The following is a 19,664-nucleotide window of genomic DNA, read 5'->3' as shown; positions in this document are numbered from 1 at the left end:
AACAAATGAAGGAGGCTCTTCCCAGAGGTGCCAGGCACAGGACACAAGGCAATGGGAAAAACTGAAACACGGGAGGGTCCCTCTGAATATCAGGAAACACTGACTTTGAGTGTGATCAAGCCCAGGTTTCAGTCACCCAGAGAGGCTGTGGAGTCCATCCTCGGAGATATTCCAGTGCCTTGCAGAGATGTGTGACCCTGGCTGGTTGTTCCCAGTGTCCACAAAGCCACCGTACCACTCTCCCTCCTTAATAAAATGACAAATGAATGATTATTAGGATTATTACTAAAAGAAGAGTAATTTTTCAGGAAAATTCAGAATCCACGAGAAGCGCTTCTTCATACAATCATGAAAGAATATTTTATTTTTCTTGAGTACATAAAATTTCCCTCAAAATATTTTTCATTCTCACCCATAATGTAAAAAATTCAGAGCTGGCCACTATGACAGGCCTGTCCTCTCCTTCACTGTCTTTGTTCAGGAGACACAAATTAGGCACAGCCTGATTACAGTGGGATTTCATCACTGGCTGTGCATTATTGACCTTAGAAATGCACAGTGAACTATTCATCATCACAAAACTACGGCAGTAGTAGCAGAGGATTAGGATCAGGGATTAGAGTATAACGGCCTAGGGAGAAGAAGGGAATGAATTCATCTGCCTGGCTGCTGCCATCAGCAATGCTAAAAGTGTACAGAGCATCTGGTCCCTTAAGGGTATTGTAGAAAGACACCTGCCTGGCTGGGATGTCCAGGAAGATCCCAATGTATTTCAGCTTCCCACTCACACTCAGACGGGTCTGAGGATCCGTGTAGGCCCAATAGTCTTTCCCATCTGCCAGACCTATGACCCAGAAGCCGTTCTTAGGGCACAGAGTCAACGGCCCTTTGCGAGTCACAGATTCCCGGGCAACACCCACGGCCCAACTGCTTCTTCTCCCAACAACAACTTCCCAGTAGTGTTTCCCAGATGTGTATCCTTCCTTTGCCAACACAAACAGATGGGAATCGAATCTCTTCTCGTTCCTGGGCAAGTCTCTGATGATACCAGTATCTTTCACACTATCCTCATTTGCAGATATTTCCAATCTGGGATGAGCTGTGTCAGCGTCCAGGGCAATATTCTCTGCAATAGTCAGGTCAGGCAATGAGGAGCAGAAAACACAAGCTCTGCTTTTTTGAGCCTTTCTCTTCTGGGCCCTCATCCCCCTCTCATTTGTCCTTCCCCCCTCCAGGCTCAGGTGTCCTTGGCAGCCTCAGGGCACCTCGAGCCTCTCCCTTCCCTCCCGCCACATCCCTTCCTTGGGCTGCTGAGAGAGTGGCAGCCTGCACACCCTGAGTGCCAGGCACTCAGCCAGAGCTCCTGGGACTCCAGCAGGCAGCTCCAAGGAGGAGCCTGTGGGGCTGGACACCCTCTGCCTCCACCTCTGCATTGCTGGGGGGTGGCCTGAGCAAAAGGACCAGGAGGTGACAGCAGCTGCAATTAGTTTTGGGTGTCAGGATTAACTCCTTCGCAAAGTCAGAAGGTGATTTTGAAACTTTACGTAATTTCTCCTCAATTAAAGAACAGCACCATCCTAGGATATTGCTTCAAATATTGGAATACCAGTTGCTTTGGTGTATGACTTACAGCCAACCATTACTGATTCAGGATTAAAGAACAGTGAGCTGCTCCTGCAGTGCAACCAAATCAGCTCCAGACTCTTTTGCTGAAAGGCCACAGAGGCCAAAGCAGGAGTGGGAGGGCGGGGAGAGCTGCAGTGGCCAGTGCTGTCCTTGCTTCCCACAGCTGAGATGCTCCTGACAGGCACAGGCAGGGCCTTTGGCAGCACAGGGCAGGGAAACAAGTCATCAAACCACCCTTGATCTGAGCGTGTTCCGCAAACAGCCCTTGAAGGGGGTTGGATGTGTTTTCCAGAGCTGCACTCAGGCTCTGAGGACTCACCTCCATTGTCTCCCCTATGCTTACCTGGCCACATCAGTTGTTCCATGAACTCTGTTGGAAAAGAAAAAAGCAGACAATGAGTGGATTTGTCGCAGCTTGCTGGGGGATTCAAACAGAGGTCACTAACTGTGAGAAGATGTGGGGAAAAATTAGAGAAAACTTGGATATTCACATTCCGCTGCACATTCTAAGGGCAATGAAAGGGAGGGTGGAGCAGAGTGGAGACCCTGTGGCCAGGCTCTGCTGGAATCCCTGCAGGGAAGGGAACTTGGTGGTATCTTGTGGCTGATAAACCTCACAGCAGCTTGCAACCCAGAGGGAGAGAAGATGTCTTTCTCCTGAACCACCATCTGGGGCACAATTGCTCTCCTCAGATGAACTTGGTTCATTATCACCTCACTGTCATACTAACACACCCCTCCACCCCAGGATTACTCCTCTCCCCTTACTGGTCGTGTGTTTCAAATTTTATTGACTATGTCATTAAGAGTGATGCATGAGGATTTCACCAAAATCAGTACCAAAGGTATGCAGGACTAGAGCTACTAAAGCTCCACTCAAATGAAAACAAACAGTGTAAAACTGAATTAAGGATGGGGATAAATTAGAGAAGACTCCATCGTAACTTCTGAGAGTGGTCAGTGGCTGAGCCTGTCTCTCACCCACAGGGACACAAATTAGGTACCGTAGAACCATATCCTGTGTGCACCGAATGATTGTCTCAAGTGAAATTACACTGGGCATTAGAGTTGTATGGGTACCACTTGCAAATTGTATATGCAATCAGACACTGTCACCAGCAATGCTCAAGCCTTAAGCTGTCGCAGTTTCGTATTATCAGAAAAAATGATAATAAAGAGTGTCATTCCAGGAACTGCTACTGCGAGTCCTTCACGAGCACTGACAGTCACTGGCAGTGGAGAACATTTATGACTAAAATTGTGGGGAACATGGAGGGGTCTCTCATGTATTGTCCACATGTGTCCCTGGACACATCAGTCAAACCACCCTCTGATCCAGCGGATGGTTCAGTGGAGTCCCCATAGTGGGACACTGAGAGATGGCTTGGGCACAGGGGTCTCACCTTCCCTCTGGGGTGCTGATGGACCAATCAAACACAAAGGGTTTGAGGAGATCCCCTTTCATGTGGCAGAAATTTGGGACAGTTGGCAGGACTGCCATGATCAGGGTGCTGCAAAAATATAAAGGTGCCCCTTTCCCAGGCTGGGAAGGAGTGGCTCAAAAGTTTTGGAAAGATGAAAAGAAAGTGGTGGAATGTATTGAACAATGTCAGGTTGAGGAAAAGTCTAAAGAGGGAAAAGGTAAAGTTGTCATTTGTGCAGTTTTAGGAGCCTGTTTGTTTTGTGCACAGAAAGATGCTAAAGGTTCTTTTGCTTCCAGATGGATTTATGACATAGAGTGTGCTGCTCTGAAATTAGAAAGTGAGGGGTTGAAGTAATCATTAGCCTTTGATAGGGACACAAGAGAAACTGTGAATCTGGATTGATATACTTATGACTGATAGTGATCCTCTTAAAATCGAGGTCGACCACTTGAAAATTCTTCTTGCTGCAGCAGAGTACAAAGAGAAGCTGCTGCTGGAGAGACAGGTTCCTGTTTTGATCAGGCAGCTCTCCACACTGCCATCTTATCTTGAGACTTGGGACTGGGATATCTGAAGTGACAGTGATGATGATGATGATGATGATGATGATGATGATGATTGATGATGATGATGATGACGACGAAGAAATTTTGGGGTCCCTCAATTCCAAATTTGGGATGGTTTCCTTGTGACCAATAATTAAGACTGAGACTGCTGTTGACAGTGATCATGAAATTCATACTTTGGTGTGTACAGCTGGGATACCAGCTGACCTATTAAAATGACAAGGACATTTTTCAAGGTGATCAGAGGAATCCAAAGTTGAATGTGGGACAAAGTTTCCCTTCTGGAACGAGCCCGAGTTTTCCTGAATGAGAGGAAGTAAGAGGCTTTTGGGGACCCGGAGTATTTCTAACTACCACTCTGGGAGATCATGAGTAGAGATCATGAGTAGTGTGCAGGGAGGGTGTGTAGATCCTCAGGAGAGAGAGGATCCACTGATCATTCAAACAATAGGCTCTGAGTTGGCTGTGTCAGTGCAGAAGGCAGCAGCACACAGGTGATGGGTGAGAGAGATCTACACAAGGATCTCCAAGGGAAGCTCCCACTGATCCAGCCCGGTTAACCCCTCTCATTCATGGTCTCCCTGAAAGTCTTAAGATGTATGTTGCAAATATTTGAGATCAGTTGCAAAATAACTGAAGTACCAGTCACAGACAGAGCCAGCGAGACCCCTTCCCACTTGGGATGAGGCTGTACAAGACATGGTTGGTTACGGACACTCGATGGGCTGGACCATTAACTCACCTGCAGAAAGGCCTCTAGACTGTTCACAGGGCATCCATGAGCTTAACACTTTAAAGTCCAAATTTAATACAAGGTCTAAGGAAAGACCCAAATTTGATAAAGAGCAGGGTGCCCTGTGCCAGCTCGGGAGATGGAAGTACCTCAGTTTTGGTTTCCTGGTGATCCAAGGATGCCCTCTATCAGTAAGTTCAATCCCTGATTGCATAAAGAAAAACGGTGGGAGGAACAACTGCAGGAAAAACTTATGCCTCGAGATGAGTGTGTACCTTCTGCCCTGAGACAGTACTTAACTGATTTGGGAGAATCCTCAAAGGAAGCCTCAAATCCCTGGGGAGGGCAGTGAGCCACCCTGCCTGGTGGGTAATAGCAGCACCGTGGTTCCCCAATGAATGCCCCAAACCTTCAATTAATATTCTAGTTCATCAAAAGATTAGGGATGATGCTCTAGTTTATCAAAAGATTAGGGATGAATTTCTAATTGATGCAGGGGCTCAGATGGCCGTAATTACAAAGGAAACAGATTTGGAAAAAAGAGGGACTGGAAGTTGCAGAAGCAAAATGCCACGGAGTGGAACGAGAGGTTAAACTCTTAGGAGTCTGGTGGATTAAAGAACTCTCTCTGGTTCTGTCAGATACTCTGGAAAAATTAGAGCTTGGGCAGTGTAAAGGAGCTACAGGAAGTTGTGGGAACTTTGGGATATTGGCATAAACATATTCCTTGTTCTTCTATCCCTGCCTGTGGTTATGCAATCTGCTCAGAAAGGATATATCATGGGAATGGACTGAACAACATACAGATGCACTGAAGTTATTAATAAAAGGACTGAAACTATTCCAGGAGCCTGGTCCTATCCACCCCACTGACCCTATCCTTGTGAATGGGGGTTCAGCCAACACGGCTCTCACTGACACCTTTGGCGGAAGGGACCGCAAAGAAGGGCCACAAAGAGCACTAGAATTTAGTGCTCACTCTTTCAGTGATACCAAAATGGGGTATTCAGACCTTGAGAAGGGTTTGCTTATCCCTGGTGTGAGTGTGAAACAAGCAGAACAAAGAAAAGAGAGGTCAGAGTGTGGTCGTTCGGGGACCCTTTGGTCTTCTGGATGTGGTTCATAAACACACAACACTGTCCACAGGGATTGCTCAGAAGCCTACAGTGTGTAAATTGTATTGCTCCTCTGGAAGGTGTTAATGAAATTATGCCAGCCACTGAAAAGAATGTTCAAGTATCCAAACTGCAGAAGGACAGAGATGGTACACTGGTATTTTAAGCCATCCCTGGAAGGATGTCCCTCCCCAGTTTGGGAGGCATTTGCACTGCAAGAGGACAGGTGTCTCACAGGGGTGTGGTTCAGTCATATATCATCTTATAGACAGGGCAATTAAGGGCATTATAAGGTCGTGGCTCTGTAAGTGGCCACAGGAGAATGGTTAAGTGAAACAGGTAAAGGAAGTGCACAAGCCAGAGAACTTGGAGCAGTTCTGCCGCCTGCACAACACGGCGCTGGCCAGATTGACACTGACTCAGATGCTGTTTACAAAGGAGCCACTGAGGGGATCGGCCACTGGGCAGCCAAGGACTGGCAGGTAAAAAGATTGAACTCATAAACAATGACTGAGCACGGGAAAGCCTGCTCGAATGGTGACACATAAAGTGGGCCATACCAGACAAGCCGGTTGATATCGGGAAGGCCTCACCTGAGGAGGGCCTGTATCAGTTGCACTGTGTCAGCAAATAGTGCTGTCTGTTCATAATGTCGATGGTGACTCACAGGCACCATCCCAGCAAGGCACCTCCTCTGCGCATTTGGGATAAGAAAACGTCGTGTCACACTTGGTAGACTGATGGCACTGGTCTATTGCGATCATCAGATGGGAAAACACGTGTGCTGGTAGGAGTGGGAGGTATCTCTGGTTTCGCTGCGGCAACTGGGTTTGTATCAGTGACCAGAGAAAACACATAAGAGGGCCTTGAAGGACTGGTTCAGTGTACTCTCCCTTCCGCAGGAAATTCCAAGTGACAATGGGACACACTTTACAGCTGCAGTGGTGCAAGTCTGGGCCAAGGAAGAAGAAATCCTCTGAGTATTTCATACTCCAAACTGCCCCAAGCCAGTGGTGGTGTTGAACTTACCAGTGGGCTAGTCAAGCAATTTTCAAAAATTCATAAACCTGCTTAGCATCTGTGATTGTCTCGTGCCCTGTGACGACTAAATAGCAGATGCAGCAGAGGTGGCTGCTGAAAATGAAAGCCCTTGGCTCACATGATTGTGCCAAAGGTCCACATTGAAGCAGGGGAATACCCTACTGGGTGTTATGCTGCAAAACGTGTCTGTAAGTACAGAAGAGTCTTTGTGGAATATTTAATCCGAGGAGGCAAGGGTTTATGTCAGTCAGGAAAGCTTATGTCACTGAAGAAAGCTTTGCTGCCTGGGAAAGGACATCTTCCCACAGATATTTTGGTGTTTTTTCTTCTCCTGCCTTACGGAGAGGTTAACTCCCCGAAAAGATAAAATTCTTACAGACAACCTGGAAGGTCCTGCAAGGGGGGGACATGCGAGCATTGGAAAGGCCCTGAGAGGAAATAGGAGCGTGTTTTCTCATGCCCTGTGCTTAGTGCCATAAAGTTAGTGTTCTCGGCCTCTGGAAATAAATTTTCCTGAATATTTCTACTGGTTGGTATCTAGGGGTACCTGAGTGTAATCTTCCTTCCCACTGTCTCAGTGAAAACACCTCAAATTGGAGCAGTGCCAGTGGTAGCAGACACTCCTAACTGTCTCTGTGCTTGGGATGCTGGAGATCCCTCCAGAAAAATACATCCAATCAGTGCTCCGTGGACCTTACCCTCTTTTTAATAACATCACCAATTGCATTTCCAACTGAGCATATTTCCTTCCTTTTCTTTTTCCCAGAAACGTCGAATGAACTCCATGTGGATGGATGGATTACTCACACCAACCCTTAATGTGTACAAGGACTCCTGTCATTAGTCTGAGCTGTAACACTATTGTTGCTCTGCATGACTAGCTGGACACCTGTATTTTGAGCAGGACAAACCAACAGGTTGGATTTATGATGTTCCTCTATGCCCTGACAATGATAATCAAGACACAGGTAGGCCATGATCCCAAACTTATGTGAAATTTACTGGAAGTGCTGGGATTCCACATGAAGAAAAGGCCAGACTGAACCTTGCTGTTGTGGTTGTCCATGGAGATGAGGGATATTAAAGAATGAGAGAGAATGGGAGAAAATGGATGGCAAAGGAATTAGAACAACTCATGAAAACCACATTGTTTCTGAAATACTGGCACTCCAAGCAATGCCTGGGAAGAAATAAAAGTAGGGTCCTGGGCAATCTACCCACAAAATCCTCGCTGAAATTTAAACATACTGGGCAGGTTATACCAAACCAAAGAACAACTAGAAATCCTGCTCCCAGATATCAGAAACCAATAGCTGGTACAACTGTCCTTTTAAACAACCTGTGCTTGCATTGCGTCAATGGGGAGAGCAGGGTGTAGAACTATCCTTTGATTTCCTGACTGTCGAACTCAAGTTGTGGAATTTGTGTATGATGGGGTGGCCATGGATAGAGGGGCATGTACTGCCAGACCTAACTAGGCCTGGCCTAAGTTTATCTGCAGCAGCTCTACACAGTAACAGCAGCCTTTATAGGTAGGAGTGGATCATCATAGATGAGAGTGGAAATCAACACATTCCCTTTTTAAAGGGAATTAAAGGAGACATCATCTTGGAGGATGCAATCTCCAACAACTCAGCCTTCCACTGAACTGTCTCCTCATGTCTATAAGATTGATCTCTACTTAATCAAAAATACAGGTCAAAACCAAATGTTGCTTAACCCAGCAAGGTCTCTCAAAATGAGCTGAACTGTTTGTGCAGAATAATGTTCCCACAATCCAAACAGCTTGCTCACCATTCCTGAAAAACCTCTTGCACAGGATAGGCAGCATGGCTGCATAAACAAACCCTCTCTCCCAAAGATGAGTCAAAAGAGGTATCACCTCTTGGAAACAGGATTGGGAGTTCAAAATGGCAACAATTCTGAGGTATCAATGAACAAACTGGTCACGATAACGTGGGACCTGAACAAACTGAAACACCCTCTACAGCCTTCCCTTTTGGCTCTGGCAACTAATCAATGGCTTCTAATGGATCTATTACCTCAGTGGGAGGGAATTAATGAAATAACCCCCAACTGATCACAGATGTACTCAATCTGCAGTCCAAACCAATGTTTGTTTAGCTCTTAATTGTATCCAAGCCCAGCTCTGGCTGCACTCAATGACTGCTGCAACCATGGGAGAAGGGGAAGAAGGTACCTCATCCACTGAAATTTGAAAGGTAGTTTGGAGCAATATAGTTGCATTTCCAAAGAATTTCCAATCCTGGTGACACTTACTCCATTTCCCCCATTATCCTATCAGTATCACAGCCACAGCTTTTGTGGTAAGGGTACACAATGTTTGTATAACTTACAGCCAACCATTACTGATTCAGGATTAAAGAACAGTGAGCTGCTCCTGCAGTGCAACCAAATCAGCTCCAGACTGTTTTGCTGAAAGGCCACAGAGGCCAAAGCAGGAGTGGGAGGGCGGGGAGAGCTGCAGTGGCCAGTGCTGTCCTTGCTTCCCACAGCTGAGATGCTCCTGACAGGCACAGGCAGGGCCTTTGGCAGCACAGGGCAGGGAAACAAGTCATCAAACCATCCTTGATCTGAGTGTGTTCCGCAAACAGCCCTCAGAGGGGGTTGGATGTGTTTTCCAGAGCTGCACTCAGGCTCTGAGGACTCACCTCCATTGTCTCCCCTGTGCTTACCTTTGTCGTACTGCAGCCTTTTGAGTCCTGTTGGGAAAGAAAGAAGCAGACAATGAGTGGATTTGTTGCAGCTTGCTGGGGGGATCCAGACAGAGTTTGCCAACTGTGGGAAGGTGACTGAGGGTAAAATTAGAGAAAACTGGGAAACACACATTCCAACAGTCAAGTTATAACAGCACAGGAATTGTAGAGTGAAATGCAACTCTTCCTCCCTGGATGGATTGTGCTCAGCATGGCCGAAACCTCTTCCACAATGACTCCACAGGCATAACCTGGAACCTTAAGCACATGCTAAAGAGAGGGAAACGGAGGGTGTAGTGCAATGGAGACCCTGGATTCCTGCTGGAATACCTGCGGGGGGTGGAACTCGGTGTTGCCTTGTAGCTAATAAACCTCAACCAAGGGAAAGAGGAGAAGATGTCTTGCTGCTGAACCAGCAGCTGGGGCAAAATCGGTCTGCTCAAATGAACTTGGTTCATTATCACCTCACTGTAATGCTAACAAAGACCTCCACCCCAGAGTTACCTGTCTCCAAGGTATGAGCAACCCTCACAAAGCATGCACTCTGTGCACACTTTATTGACTATATCACTGAGAGTGAAGGGAGACAATCAGTACACCAATCAGTACCAACGTTACGTATGACTGGAGTCACTGAAGCTCCACCTGAATGTAAAGCAGTAGTAAGAAAGTGAGTCAAGATTGGGGAAAAGTCAGGAAAGACTCCATCATAACACTTGGAATCAAGTCAAAGGGCTGACCCTGCCTTTCTTGACAGGCACATTGATTGGGTAAGAACCACACTGTGCACATAGAATGATTATCTTGAGCTTTCATTGAGGATTAGAGCTTGTCTGGGTATTGCTTTGAATACGTTTTTCCAGCAATCCTCAAACCTTAACCTCTCACATATTAATAACCAGTTCTACTCTCATTTTGTCAGTCTTCCAGAGAAAACAGTCGATCAGGGCATGTGATACTTTTGTTTTCCAGACATGGGGCACATGCCTCTAGCGTGCTCCCTCTGAAGCCCAGGAAAGACTAAAAGCTGTTTTGAGACAAGCTGGGCCTCTCCTTCCTTTTCAGACAGGAAAGAGAGGCCAGAGGAATGGCCACACCATGGGCTAAAGAGGAGATGGGCTCTCATAGAAAAGGATCTCTGAGGAAAGAAGGAACTTTCCTGCCCCAATTACTCCTGGAGACACTTGTCAGGCTGATTGAGTGCTCCTGAACCAGGGGAAGGGGAGCAGGGCTTGCCCAGGGCCTGAGCCCTTGTGGCAAAGAGAATGGGAAGAACTGGCGGGAGCAGACACTTCTTAAAACTAAAAACCCACAGTTTTCTGGGAAAAAGCCTGGCTGTACAACAGGACTTTGGGTACAGCCATCCACAAGCCTTCCCCAGGGAAGGGCATGTCCCTGCAAACAGGGCACCCAAAGGCACAGCTGCAGGAAAAGAGCTTGCCTGACATCCCAGGGAGGATGGGACAGAGTACACTCCAGCCTGTCCCAGTCTCCCCTGGCACAGCCCCTGGCCTGGCCTGGCCTGGCACACTGTTTCTCTGGGCATCCTCCTTCCAGCCCCATGTACACTGGGACATCTGCATGGGGATGCTGGCTGGGACAAAACACTTGCTGGGGGCCTTTGGCAGGGCAACCTGTGGGGTGGGGAGAGGGCCAGGTAAGGGAACAGTCCAAATGCCACCAGGAGCCTCTGCCAAGGTTGCCGACACAGCCTGGTCAAGTGGGCTCTGCCAGTGCCCAGAGGTGTCTGTCACAGCTCCCACCTACCACGGCTTCATGACCTGCCGTTCTTCCTTCCCTTCTGTGCTCATGGGGCTCCTTCCCTGGGCCTTTGTCAGCCCTTGTGGGACCTCTCCAGGTCCAGAGGAAGGTCCATGCACAGATCTCAGAAGCTGTGAGTGTGTGAGCTCAGGAGAGCTGCTGGGGAAGTGCCAGTCCTGCCTTGTCAGGAGCAGTGGTTTCCTGGTGCTGGTTTGGGCCCTGAGCCAGGACAGTCTGACACAGGTTGTCCAGGCTTGGCAGGGCCCTGCTCCAACTCCCACCCAGGCAGGAAAGCCACGTGCGCAGAGGCACCCCAGGAAGGGCTGAGCATGGCTGTGCCCTCCAGCACCACAGAGCTGGAGCACCTGGCACTGGCCTAGGGAAACGAGACCTCTGCCCAGTCATGGCTGCAGAGGCAAAGATCTCTGGAGATCTTTCCAAGGTGGGAGGTACCACTGACAATTTTGGCAAAAAAGGTCCAGCTTTGATGAACAAGACCCACTGAAGGCTTGGGAGGATGAGGCCAATGGAGGCAGAGGAAGGGACCCTCTTCATTCAGCACTGGTAATCCACCAGTCTCATCCTCTCTCCCCATCTTGCCTGTAGATACCATGGTCCAACCAGGCTCTCAGCTGCATTTGGAGGTATCTCTCTTCTGCCTCTCTAACAGAAGCATTCCTACCTGCAGGAATGCTCAGGGTGAGGAAGGTCTCCCAGTTCTGTGAGCCAGAGCCAGACTCCACTTGGTATTTCCTCCTTCTTGTCAGACCAGTCTCACAGGGGGGTGAGAAATGATCCCTTACCTTGAAATACCAGAACAGCACCAGCAGCCAATGTGAGAAGGAATACAGTGAGTACTGTCCAGAAGGCAGGGACAAATGGAGACACATGGGGAAAAGCAGCACCTTTGAAAGAAAAAATCTGAGTGTCATCAGTGGCAATATTCAATCTTTTCCCCAAAATATGAGCACCCACCCAAAGAGTTCCTGTGGAGACGAAGGGGAAAATAGTCTCAGCCCTACATGGGTGGGTAGAACCTGCCTTTTCTAGGGATGTGCAGCTGGGGCAAGAGGGACCCTGCTCCTTTCTCACTGCAACCTGTCCTGCCTGCAGAGCCCCAGGCTGCTCTGGGATCTTGCTGCGCTGGAGAGCTATCTTCGCTGGCACTGGAGAGGGCCTTCCAGGACTCTTGAGACACTGAGCCTCCAGCAAAGGCTTCTCAGGACGATGGGACTCACCTGAGAGGCGCACAGCAGTTTTCTTCTCCATCTGCACCAGGGGGTTCAGGACTTGACAGGTGACTTTTCCCACTTCCTCTCCTGTAACCGTGACTCGACTCCACACACTGAAGAGCTTCCTGCTGTCCTGCTGTATTTCAGTGCTTGCAGACAGATCCTGCCCATCCTCAGTCACCCACTGGACAGTTGGCTCAGGGAACCATCCGTGTGATCTGCAGCCAATCTCCAGCCCTTGCCCTTGGGGGCCCAGAAGTTCAAGGAACACTTCCCCGATACCTTAAAGGCAAGAAATTTTGTGAGTGGGAAAAATGTGTTTGCATGGAACCAGCTCTACCTTGGATTCATAGCTCTTGCTTTTTCCTGAGTGTCCTCCCAGTTCCTCTCAGTCCTCAACCCAACCTTTGCAATGGTCGTTCTGAGATCCCCCACTCCATCTGCCATAAATGCCAAATTTCCTTTGGCTGAGAAAGAGCTCCAGTGTGGGAGGGGTTTGTCTCTCAGCTCCCCATCATTCCATGGAGCAGGCAGGAAGAAGGTGATTTGTATCCCTCTTTTACAATGAATCTGTAGGAGGCTGGTCCGAGTTTGAGGTTTGGCAAAGCAGCACAAAATGGCACTAAAGGCCATTTAGCTTTTCCCTGGCACCTCCCCAGTCCATGCCAGCACTACAGGTGGGCACAGATGGTCACTGCCCAGAGACTGCACCAAAGCTGTGCCAGTGTGGTGAGGGGGGATGCACCACACACTGTTCTGAGTCCTACTGCTGGGTCATAGCTGGATTTCATAGGAATTTGTCCTGGGCAATAGCAGGAAATGGGCCCTGGCTGGAAGCTTTTTGCCTCTCCTATCCCAAAAGACTCTCTTATCTACTTTCGGATGAGGGGATTTATATTAAATGTTTGGAAGGAATTCTTTACTCAGAGGGTGGGGAGACCCTGGCACAGTTTGCCCAGAGAAGCTGTGGCTGCCCCTGGATCCCTGGAAGGGTTCAAGGCCCGGTTGGACAGAGCTTGGAGCAAACCTGTTCTTCTGGGTGGCACCCCTGCCCATTGAGAGGTGTTTGGAACAAGTTGATCTTTAAGGCCCCCCTTCCAACACCAGTCATTCCATGATTCTGTGCTGTTTTTGCTCAGTGACTCCAGGCTGACCAGCTCCATCTGACATCATCAATCCCTGAACACAAACGATGCCAACTGTTCAGCTGGAGGGAACTGACAGCCCAGAACATCTCCTTAGCCCAGCTGAGGAGTCTCCAGAGGGAAGGCACCCATTCCTATCGTCCCACAGCCAGGGATGCTGAGCACTTGTCTGTCCCCCAGCTGGGCTCACACCTCCCCAGTAGGGATTGCTGCAGCTCTCCAACCCCACATGGCTCACAACAAGGCTCAGGCTGGGCATGGAGCTTGCACATCTCTGGGCACAGGAACTCAGCCCCAGTCTCTTTGCAGCTTTACCAAGCTGTTCCTGCCTGCTCCATTTCCCCACACAAGGCAGCTGCCTTCCCACAGGCACTGCAGGCTCTGTGTCTCCTAGAACATTCAGCTTTAAAGCTCCTTCCTTCTTGCCTAAAGCTGCCAGGGCTGCCATGGCCCTCATGGGCTGGTCAGATCACCAGTTCCTCCACTGCCCTCCTGGGTGATGGCACATGGGTTGAATTTTCTTGGCTCCTTACAGACCCCTCAGTGACTCAGAAATCAAGTGTCCCATGGATCAAAAGGCAGGAGCCTCGTGGCCCAAGGGGTGCTGTGAGTGGGAGGTGACGTGTTGGGTCGTGTGAGTGGCATCAGCTGGGGGTCAGTGACCTTTCAGAGAGCTCTCTTCCCTCTGGAAGAGCTTCCCCCCTTCCCCTCCCAGCCCAGGGAGTCTCCAACCTGCAACGCTGAGCTCGGTGGATGTGTCAGCGCTCCAGCCTATGGATATCACAAGGCAACCATAGATTCCTTCATCTGCTGGCTGAACATTCTTTAATGTCAAAGACATGTTCCCAGTGGCAAATCCATCTTCTGGCATTGATGTCCTCCCATGGTATTTCTGCACTGGTTCACCACCAGACTGTCTATATGTGTAGATGTTCTCTGTGTGCCAGTCTGTGATTTTCCTCCATTGCACTTCCGGGTTATCCAGTGGCTTTGTGGAAGAGATGGTGCAAGGAAGGATTGTATCCTGGCCTATAATCCCCATCACAGTTTGTGGAGAGGTGATCTGGAAATTTTCTGGGGAAATGAAAGGTGAGTGAGCACTTGGCTGAGGGCAAAAAGGCACAAAAAAGAGTTGACAGCAGTTCAGGTGGTAGAGCTTGTCCTGTTTGCTCTACCTGTTCTGCTGGAAGAATATTTTAGAAGCACTGGCTGATACCATGTTCTCTTCTACTCACCAGATCAAAGTCCTTATTACAGAAAGAATAGCAGTAGTGCACACAAGGGAATAAAGTAGGTAAACAAGACGTTTGAATAAGAGACAGGAGGCCCAGAACCAGAATTTTGCAAGCTTGAAGAATTCAGGTCACCTAATGGAGGAGGTCAAATTGAGGAAGACACGTCCATGGTGACCAGCAGAGGGATGAAGGCTTGAGGAGAAGACCCCCACAGTAGAAGACAACGCATGTCTGGAAAGACTCTTCCCAGAGAGTAGCCTACTTATAAATATGTATGTTAGATGATGTAACCACATGTCTAAAGTGTATCAGATGTCTTGGTTTTGCACTTTCAAGCTGAGCAAGTTTGTCCAGTGTGAGCTGGCTTGCTCCCAGCGTTGAATAAACAAATCCCTCGCTGCTTGCAGATAAAAAAAAGTCTCTGAGCAGTTCACATTCCAAGGTTTTTTGGCATCAGGCTGGAATCAACCAGAGAATGTACTGATGTGAAGGACACAGGGGACTGGGACAGACATTTTTGCCTGTTGAGGAGAATGGGGAAAAATTGAAATCTGCAAATGTTCACTAAAGATACTGCTCTCTTTTGTTAACGCATCTGCAGATCACGAGACCACAGGGCATCATAGAAAAATGCAAACATGAGGAAAAAAACAAACTAAACCAAATCCACCAGACCTTTGGGGGAAATTCTGTTTTGAAAAACCTAGAAAAACAGAACTAATGATTTGATGAAAATGGTTCAGACTTTTTATATATATATATATATATATATATATATATATATATATATATATACATATATAAAATAGAAATTAATTTTGGTTTAAAACATTCACTTTCTCCCTTTGTTCTTTTTTTTTTTTTTTTTTTTTGAGGTAAAATGGGAACTGCAGAAGTTGGAAAGCATAAAGTACTAGAGTGGAGGGAGATTTCAGGTTGATAGAAGCTGTACAGCATGGGACTATTTTTTGGAAAATTAAAAAAAGCACAGAACATGTCCAGAGCCCATTTCCTGCAGCTTCCCAGCCTGCCCTGCCCCTTGGCAGCCCTGTGCCACAAGCAGCAGTGCCGATGCAAACTGCCCGTGCAGGCAGGGCAATGCTCTGGGCGCTGGGGCAGGGCTGGACATGGCAGAGCTGCCCTGGCTCAGGCCTTCCCCACCTCCACCAGGGCACTTTGCTCCTCTGCAGAGTGGAATCCCCCAGGCAGGAGCAGAGCAGCACATGGAATTGTTACCTGAGAGAGGGCTGGCCGGGAGCAGTGCCAGAGCCAACAGGAGCCATCTCCTCTGGTCCATCCCTGCAGTCACAGAGGTGGGACAATCCCTCAGCTGACCTGGAAAAGGCACAGAAGGGAAGTGCACAAAGAAGGAAAATGCTGTCCCAAAGCCCTCTGATGTTTCTCACCTGGCACTTGCCATCAGCTGCCACTTCTGAAGGGGCAAAGCACTCAAACCATTGAGTTCAGACATCAAGAGAACTTGTGCCTTTCCAGAGATCTCGATTACCTTTACAGCTTTTGGGAATTTCTGTCAGTCCAACATTCTCCCAGGAAGTTGTGACAGGGGATGCAAGAGAAGAAAATTCAACCCAGCCCCCACTGGCTGCTGTGAAACTTGATGGACACCTTAATTAACACACCAGTTTAAATCTCTGGTGTGGGTTGCATGAGTGTCACCTCTGAGATGGAGGTGAAAAGGAGGAAGACACAGTTTCCCCCCCTCAGGCCTATGCTTGGAGATGGGGAATCCATGGGGTTGGCTATCCCGAAGTTCCCGCTCCCTGGGAACCCCCAGGCTGCAGAGTGACAGTGCATCAGCTCCAGCACAAACCTGGAATCATTTAGGGAGCTGCATCAGGCTCGGCTTGGCTGCACTGCACTAAAGATCCTGCCCTGCTCCGGCTCTGGCTCTCTCCGTGCACTTTGGCATTTCCAAGGCGGGATTGACAGTCCTTATCTCAGTCCCCACAGCAACACTTTGGGTTTGGTGTCTTTATTACTTGATTAGTGTTCAATTTTCCACGGTTAGTGAGCAGTGGGGAAGGTGAGATTTCCTGATGGTTTGCAAGCAAGAGTTACTCACTCTGCACTGCAGTTCTGGATACATCCCTACTTCCCAGACAAGGTGGCCAGAAGGTCTCACAGCTACATCTGATGGGACTAGATCAGATGCAGTTGGAACAGGCCTGGTGGTGGATCAAGGCAGACATCAGTAACACCTTCTTCTGGATTAATTCTTGTCCTGGGATGTCCTGGCATGTTTGGCCAGCTGGGTAAGCACACGTGGAGTGACAGGGGAAGTGTCCAATTCACCTGGTTTTAATCAGAAATTGTCCCTCTTCACTTGCTAAGGAGGGACATGGATTCCTGGAGAGATTTCATCCAATTCACCACAGATCACTAGGATGGGAATTTGTCTCCACTCTGATCTCCAGAGGAGAGGCTTTTTCCTCTGAGTTAGTTGATCTCAGCTCTGTTTCTGGCACATGGAGATAAACAGGCACTCAGAGGTCTCTATTCTGGTTTTGGACAGGATAGAGATATTATTTTTTTTTCCTTGTAGCTGGTGCAGGGCAGTGTTTTGGATTCAGGATGAGAATAATGCTGATAACACACTGCTGTTTTGGTTGTGGCTCAGTTGTACTCAGCCTAACTCAAGGACTTTTCAGTGTCTCTTGCTCTGCCTGTGAGGAGCTGGCACCAGAAGCCAGGAGGGAGCACAGCCAGAACAGGTAACCTGAACTGGCCAGAGGGATGTTCCAGACCATGGAGCAGCATTCCCAGTGTATAAACTGGGGGGAGTTGGCTCGAAAGGGACTGATCTCTGCTAGGGGACAGGCTGGGCATCAGTCAGTGGGTGGTGAGCAATTGAATTGGGCATCACTTGGGTTTTATTCCTTCCTCTCCCTCTCCTTCTCTCTCTCTCCTTTTAACTACAAATGTTCTTTTTATTATATTTAATTTTTTTTGTTACTTTCTTTCAATTACTGAGCTTTTATTTTCTTAACCCACAAGGTTTACCATTTCTTTCCAATCCTCCACCCCACCCAGGGGGTGCCAGGGGCCAGGGGGTGAGTGAGCAGCTCTGTGGTACTTGGTGGTCATCTGGGCTTAAACCAAGACAGTCTCACATCACTCAACAAGCCACAGGTCTTGTGGTGACATGACCACAGCCTCAGTTCCACCAACCACACTGCCCACACGTCCATAAATCCCACAGGCAGTTCAGGGCATTGAATGCCAGACTGCAACTGGCACTAAACTTTGGAAACTCTCCTGTTAAATTCTGGAGCTTCGACTGTCCAGGAGTTTTCATGGTCTTGGACATGCACTAAGGGTTTTTCTTTGCAGTCCATTATCACATGAGACTGTATGAAATGTTGTGGGAGGCATTGATTTGTGGGTCTGATAAGGGAAAAAGGGGTTAATCTTTCTCAGAGATGAGAGTGCTGCTCCTCAGTCATCCAAAAAGAGGTCTCAGGGGTTGTTTCAGATACTATGAGTCAGATATTTACACCAGAAGGGGAGAAAATGGAGTTGGGTTGACATTGACTGTGCAACAAATACAAGATCCACAAAGATCATTGAATCCTCCACAGTTATAAGAATAATGGTTTAATCGGTAAACCAAGGCAATGCCGTGGTCACCTGAGGTTTGCTGCTTAAGAACTGACAACTTCAAGCTTTCAAGGTACTCATCAAAACATTTTAGGCTTATTAACATTTCTGCAGATGCAACTGAGCCTTGAGTGCTCTGAGAGTTACCATCATCATCCCAAATTCCCATTAAACTGAGGCAGTTTCCTACTGTTTCAGCTTCCAGCAGGAAAGGGTTCCAAGTGGGCACAGCTGGAACCAGCCTTGCTTGTTGAGAAGAAGGTTCCAGTGTTATCTGCAGCCCTGCTTTGCCTCAAGGCCCTGCCCCCAGGGGGTCCCTGGGCCCAACAGCCCTTTCCAGAGGGGGAATACTGCCCTTCTCTCCTGCTCTGCAGCCTCCCCTTCTGAGTCATTCCGGGACAGCACAGCCAGCTCTGGACCAAAGGCAGCACAACCATCCCCGGGGAAACAAACACCACACCCAGATGGCCACTCCATATCTCAGCTTCTCCCCAGATTCCCCCAGATTCCCTGTCACTTTTCCCTCCCCTCTGAGTGCTCCTGGGACCACTCGTGCTGCTGCTGCTGCCCCCAGTTCCCTGTCCCCTGCACCTGAGGAGACCTGGGGCACGAGAAGAGCTTGCTGGGCCCTGTGTGCACAGCTGGGATGAAGGGAAGGGAGTGGTTCCTTTCCACCCAACAGCAGCAGCACCTTCACCACCTGTTCAGGAGAGAGAGAAATAGAAGACCCCCGCTTACCTGCCTGAGTCAGCAAAGGTGAGCACTGACACAGGACAGCTATTTTTCCTCTTGCCAGAGAAATTTCCACCTGCAGAAGGGAAGGGAAATGAAGAGAAGAATCAGGGTCTGAATTTTCAGTGCAGTGTTTCTCGGCTCCAAAGTCACTTGGCTGCCAGAAGGTCACATCTCCTCTGCCACATGAGGGCTCTGTGTTGGCGTTGTAGGCAATCAGGTGCAAACGGAGCTTCGATGTTATGGAGAGGTTTAAGACAAGCAGAGATCCTGCTCAGTGCCCACAGAGTGTGCCGAATCAGAGCTGGACTTTACTTTTTGTCAGGTGAGAACGATCCCCATGCCTCCATTCTCTTGATCAAAGGTGAACTGTGCCCTGTTCCTTCAGGGATTAACTTTGAACAGTGAAACTGAAACGGAGAAAGAAACGGTAAAGATTAACTCGAGGTGTGGCTCTGCCTGGAGATCACCCGTCATTTTTCTGCAAGGCTGATGCTTCTTTGCCCAGGAATGGAAACTGGGGGGTTCTGGTGCCTCATAAGAAGATTTAAGGAGGTCCTGGTATGTAGGGAGAGGGTGCAGGGGGCTCCTGGTGCCCGGAAATGGAGATTCAGGGGGTCCCTGTGCCCAGGAAGGGGGGGTCCAGGGGTCTCCAGTGTTGAGGAAAGAGGGATCTGGGATCCCCTGGAATCTGGGAAAGGCAGGAATTGGGGTCCAGG

The 19,664-nt window shown here is 48.6% G+C and overlaps 1 protein-coding gene across 1 annotated transcript; it reads right to left on the bottom strand.

Moving 5' to 3' along the window:
- Positions 1 to 581: 581 nt before the first annotated feature.
- Positions 582 to 15,482, bottom strand: LOC114071705 (butyrophilin subfamily 1 member A1-like; the record flags this gene model as incomplete). The annotated part of the gene is made up of 7 exons (XM_027909553.1): positions 582 to 1,126; positions 1,970 to 1,996; positions 9,178 to 9,228; positions 11,787 to 11,888; positions 12,222 to 12,497; positions 14,093 to 14,434; positions 15,432 to 15,482. Coding segments are annotated over 7 exons (1,394 nt in total), but the record flags the coding sequence as incomplete, so codon positions are not given.
- Positions 15,483 to 19,664: the final 4,182 nt, after the last annotated feature.

This window comes from Empidonax traillii, unplaced genomic scaffold (assembly GCF_003031625.1).
Source record: "Empidonax traillii isolate 1590-97213 ecotype Southwest subspecies unplaced genomic scaffold, ASM303162v1 scaffold2218:size32083, whole genome shotgun sequence".
Taxonomy (NCBI): domain Eukaryota; kingdom Metazoa; phylum Chordata; class Aves; order Passeriformes; family Tyrannidae; genus Empidonax; species Empidonax traillii.
The sequence above is the reverse complement of the archived record's forward strand: the minus strand, read 5'-3'. Positions and strand labels throughout refer to the sequence as shown.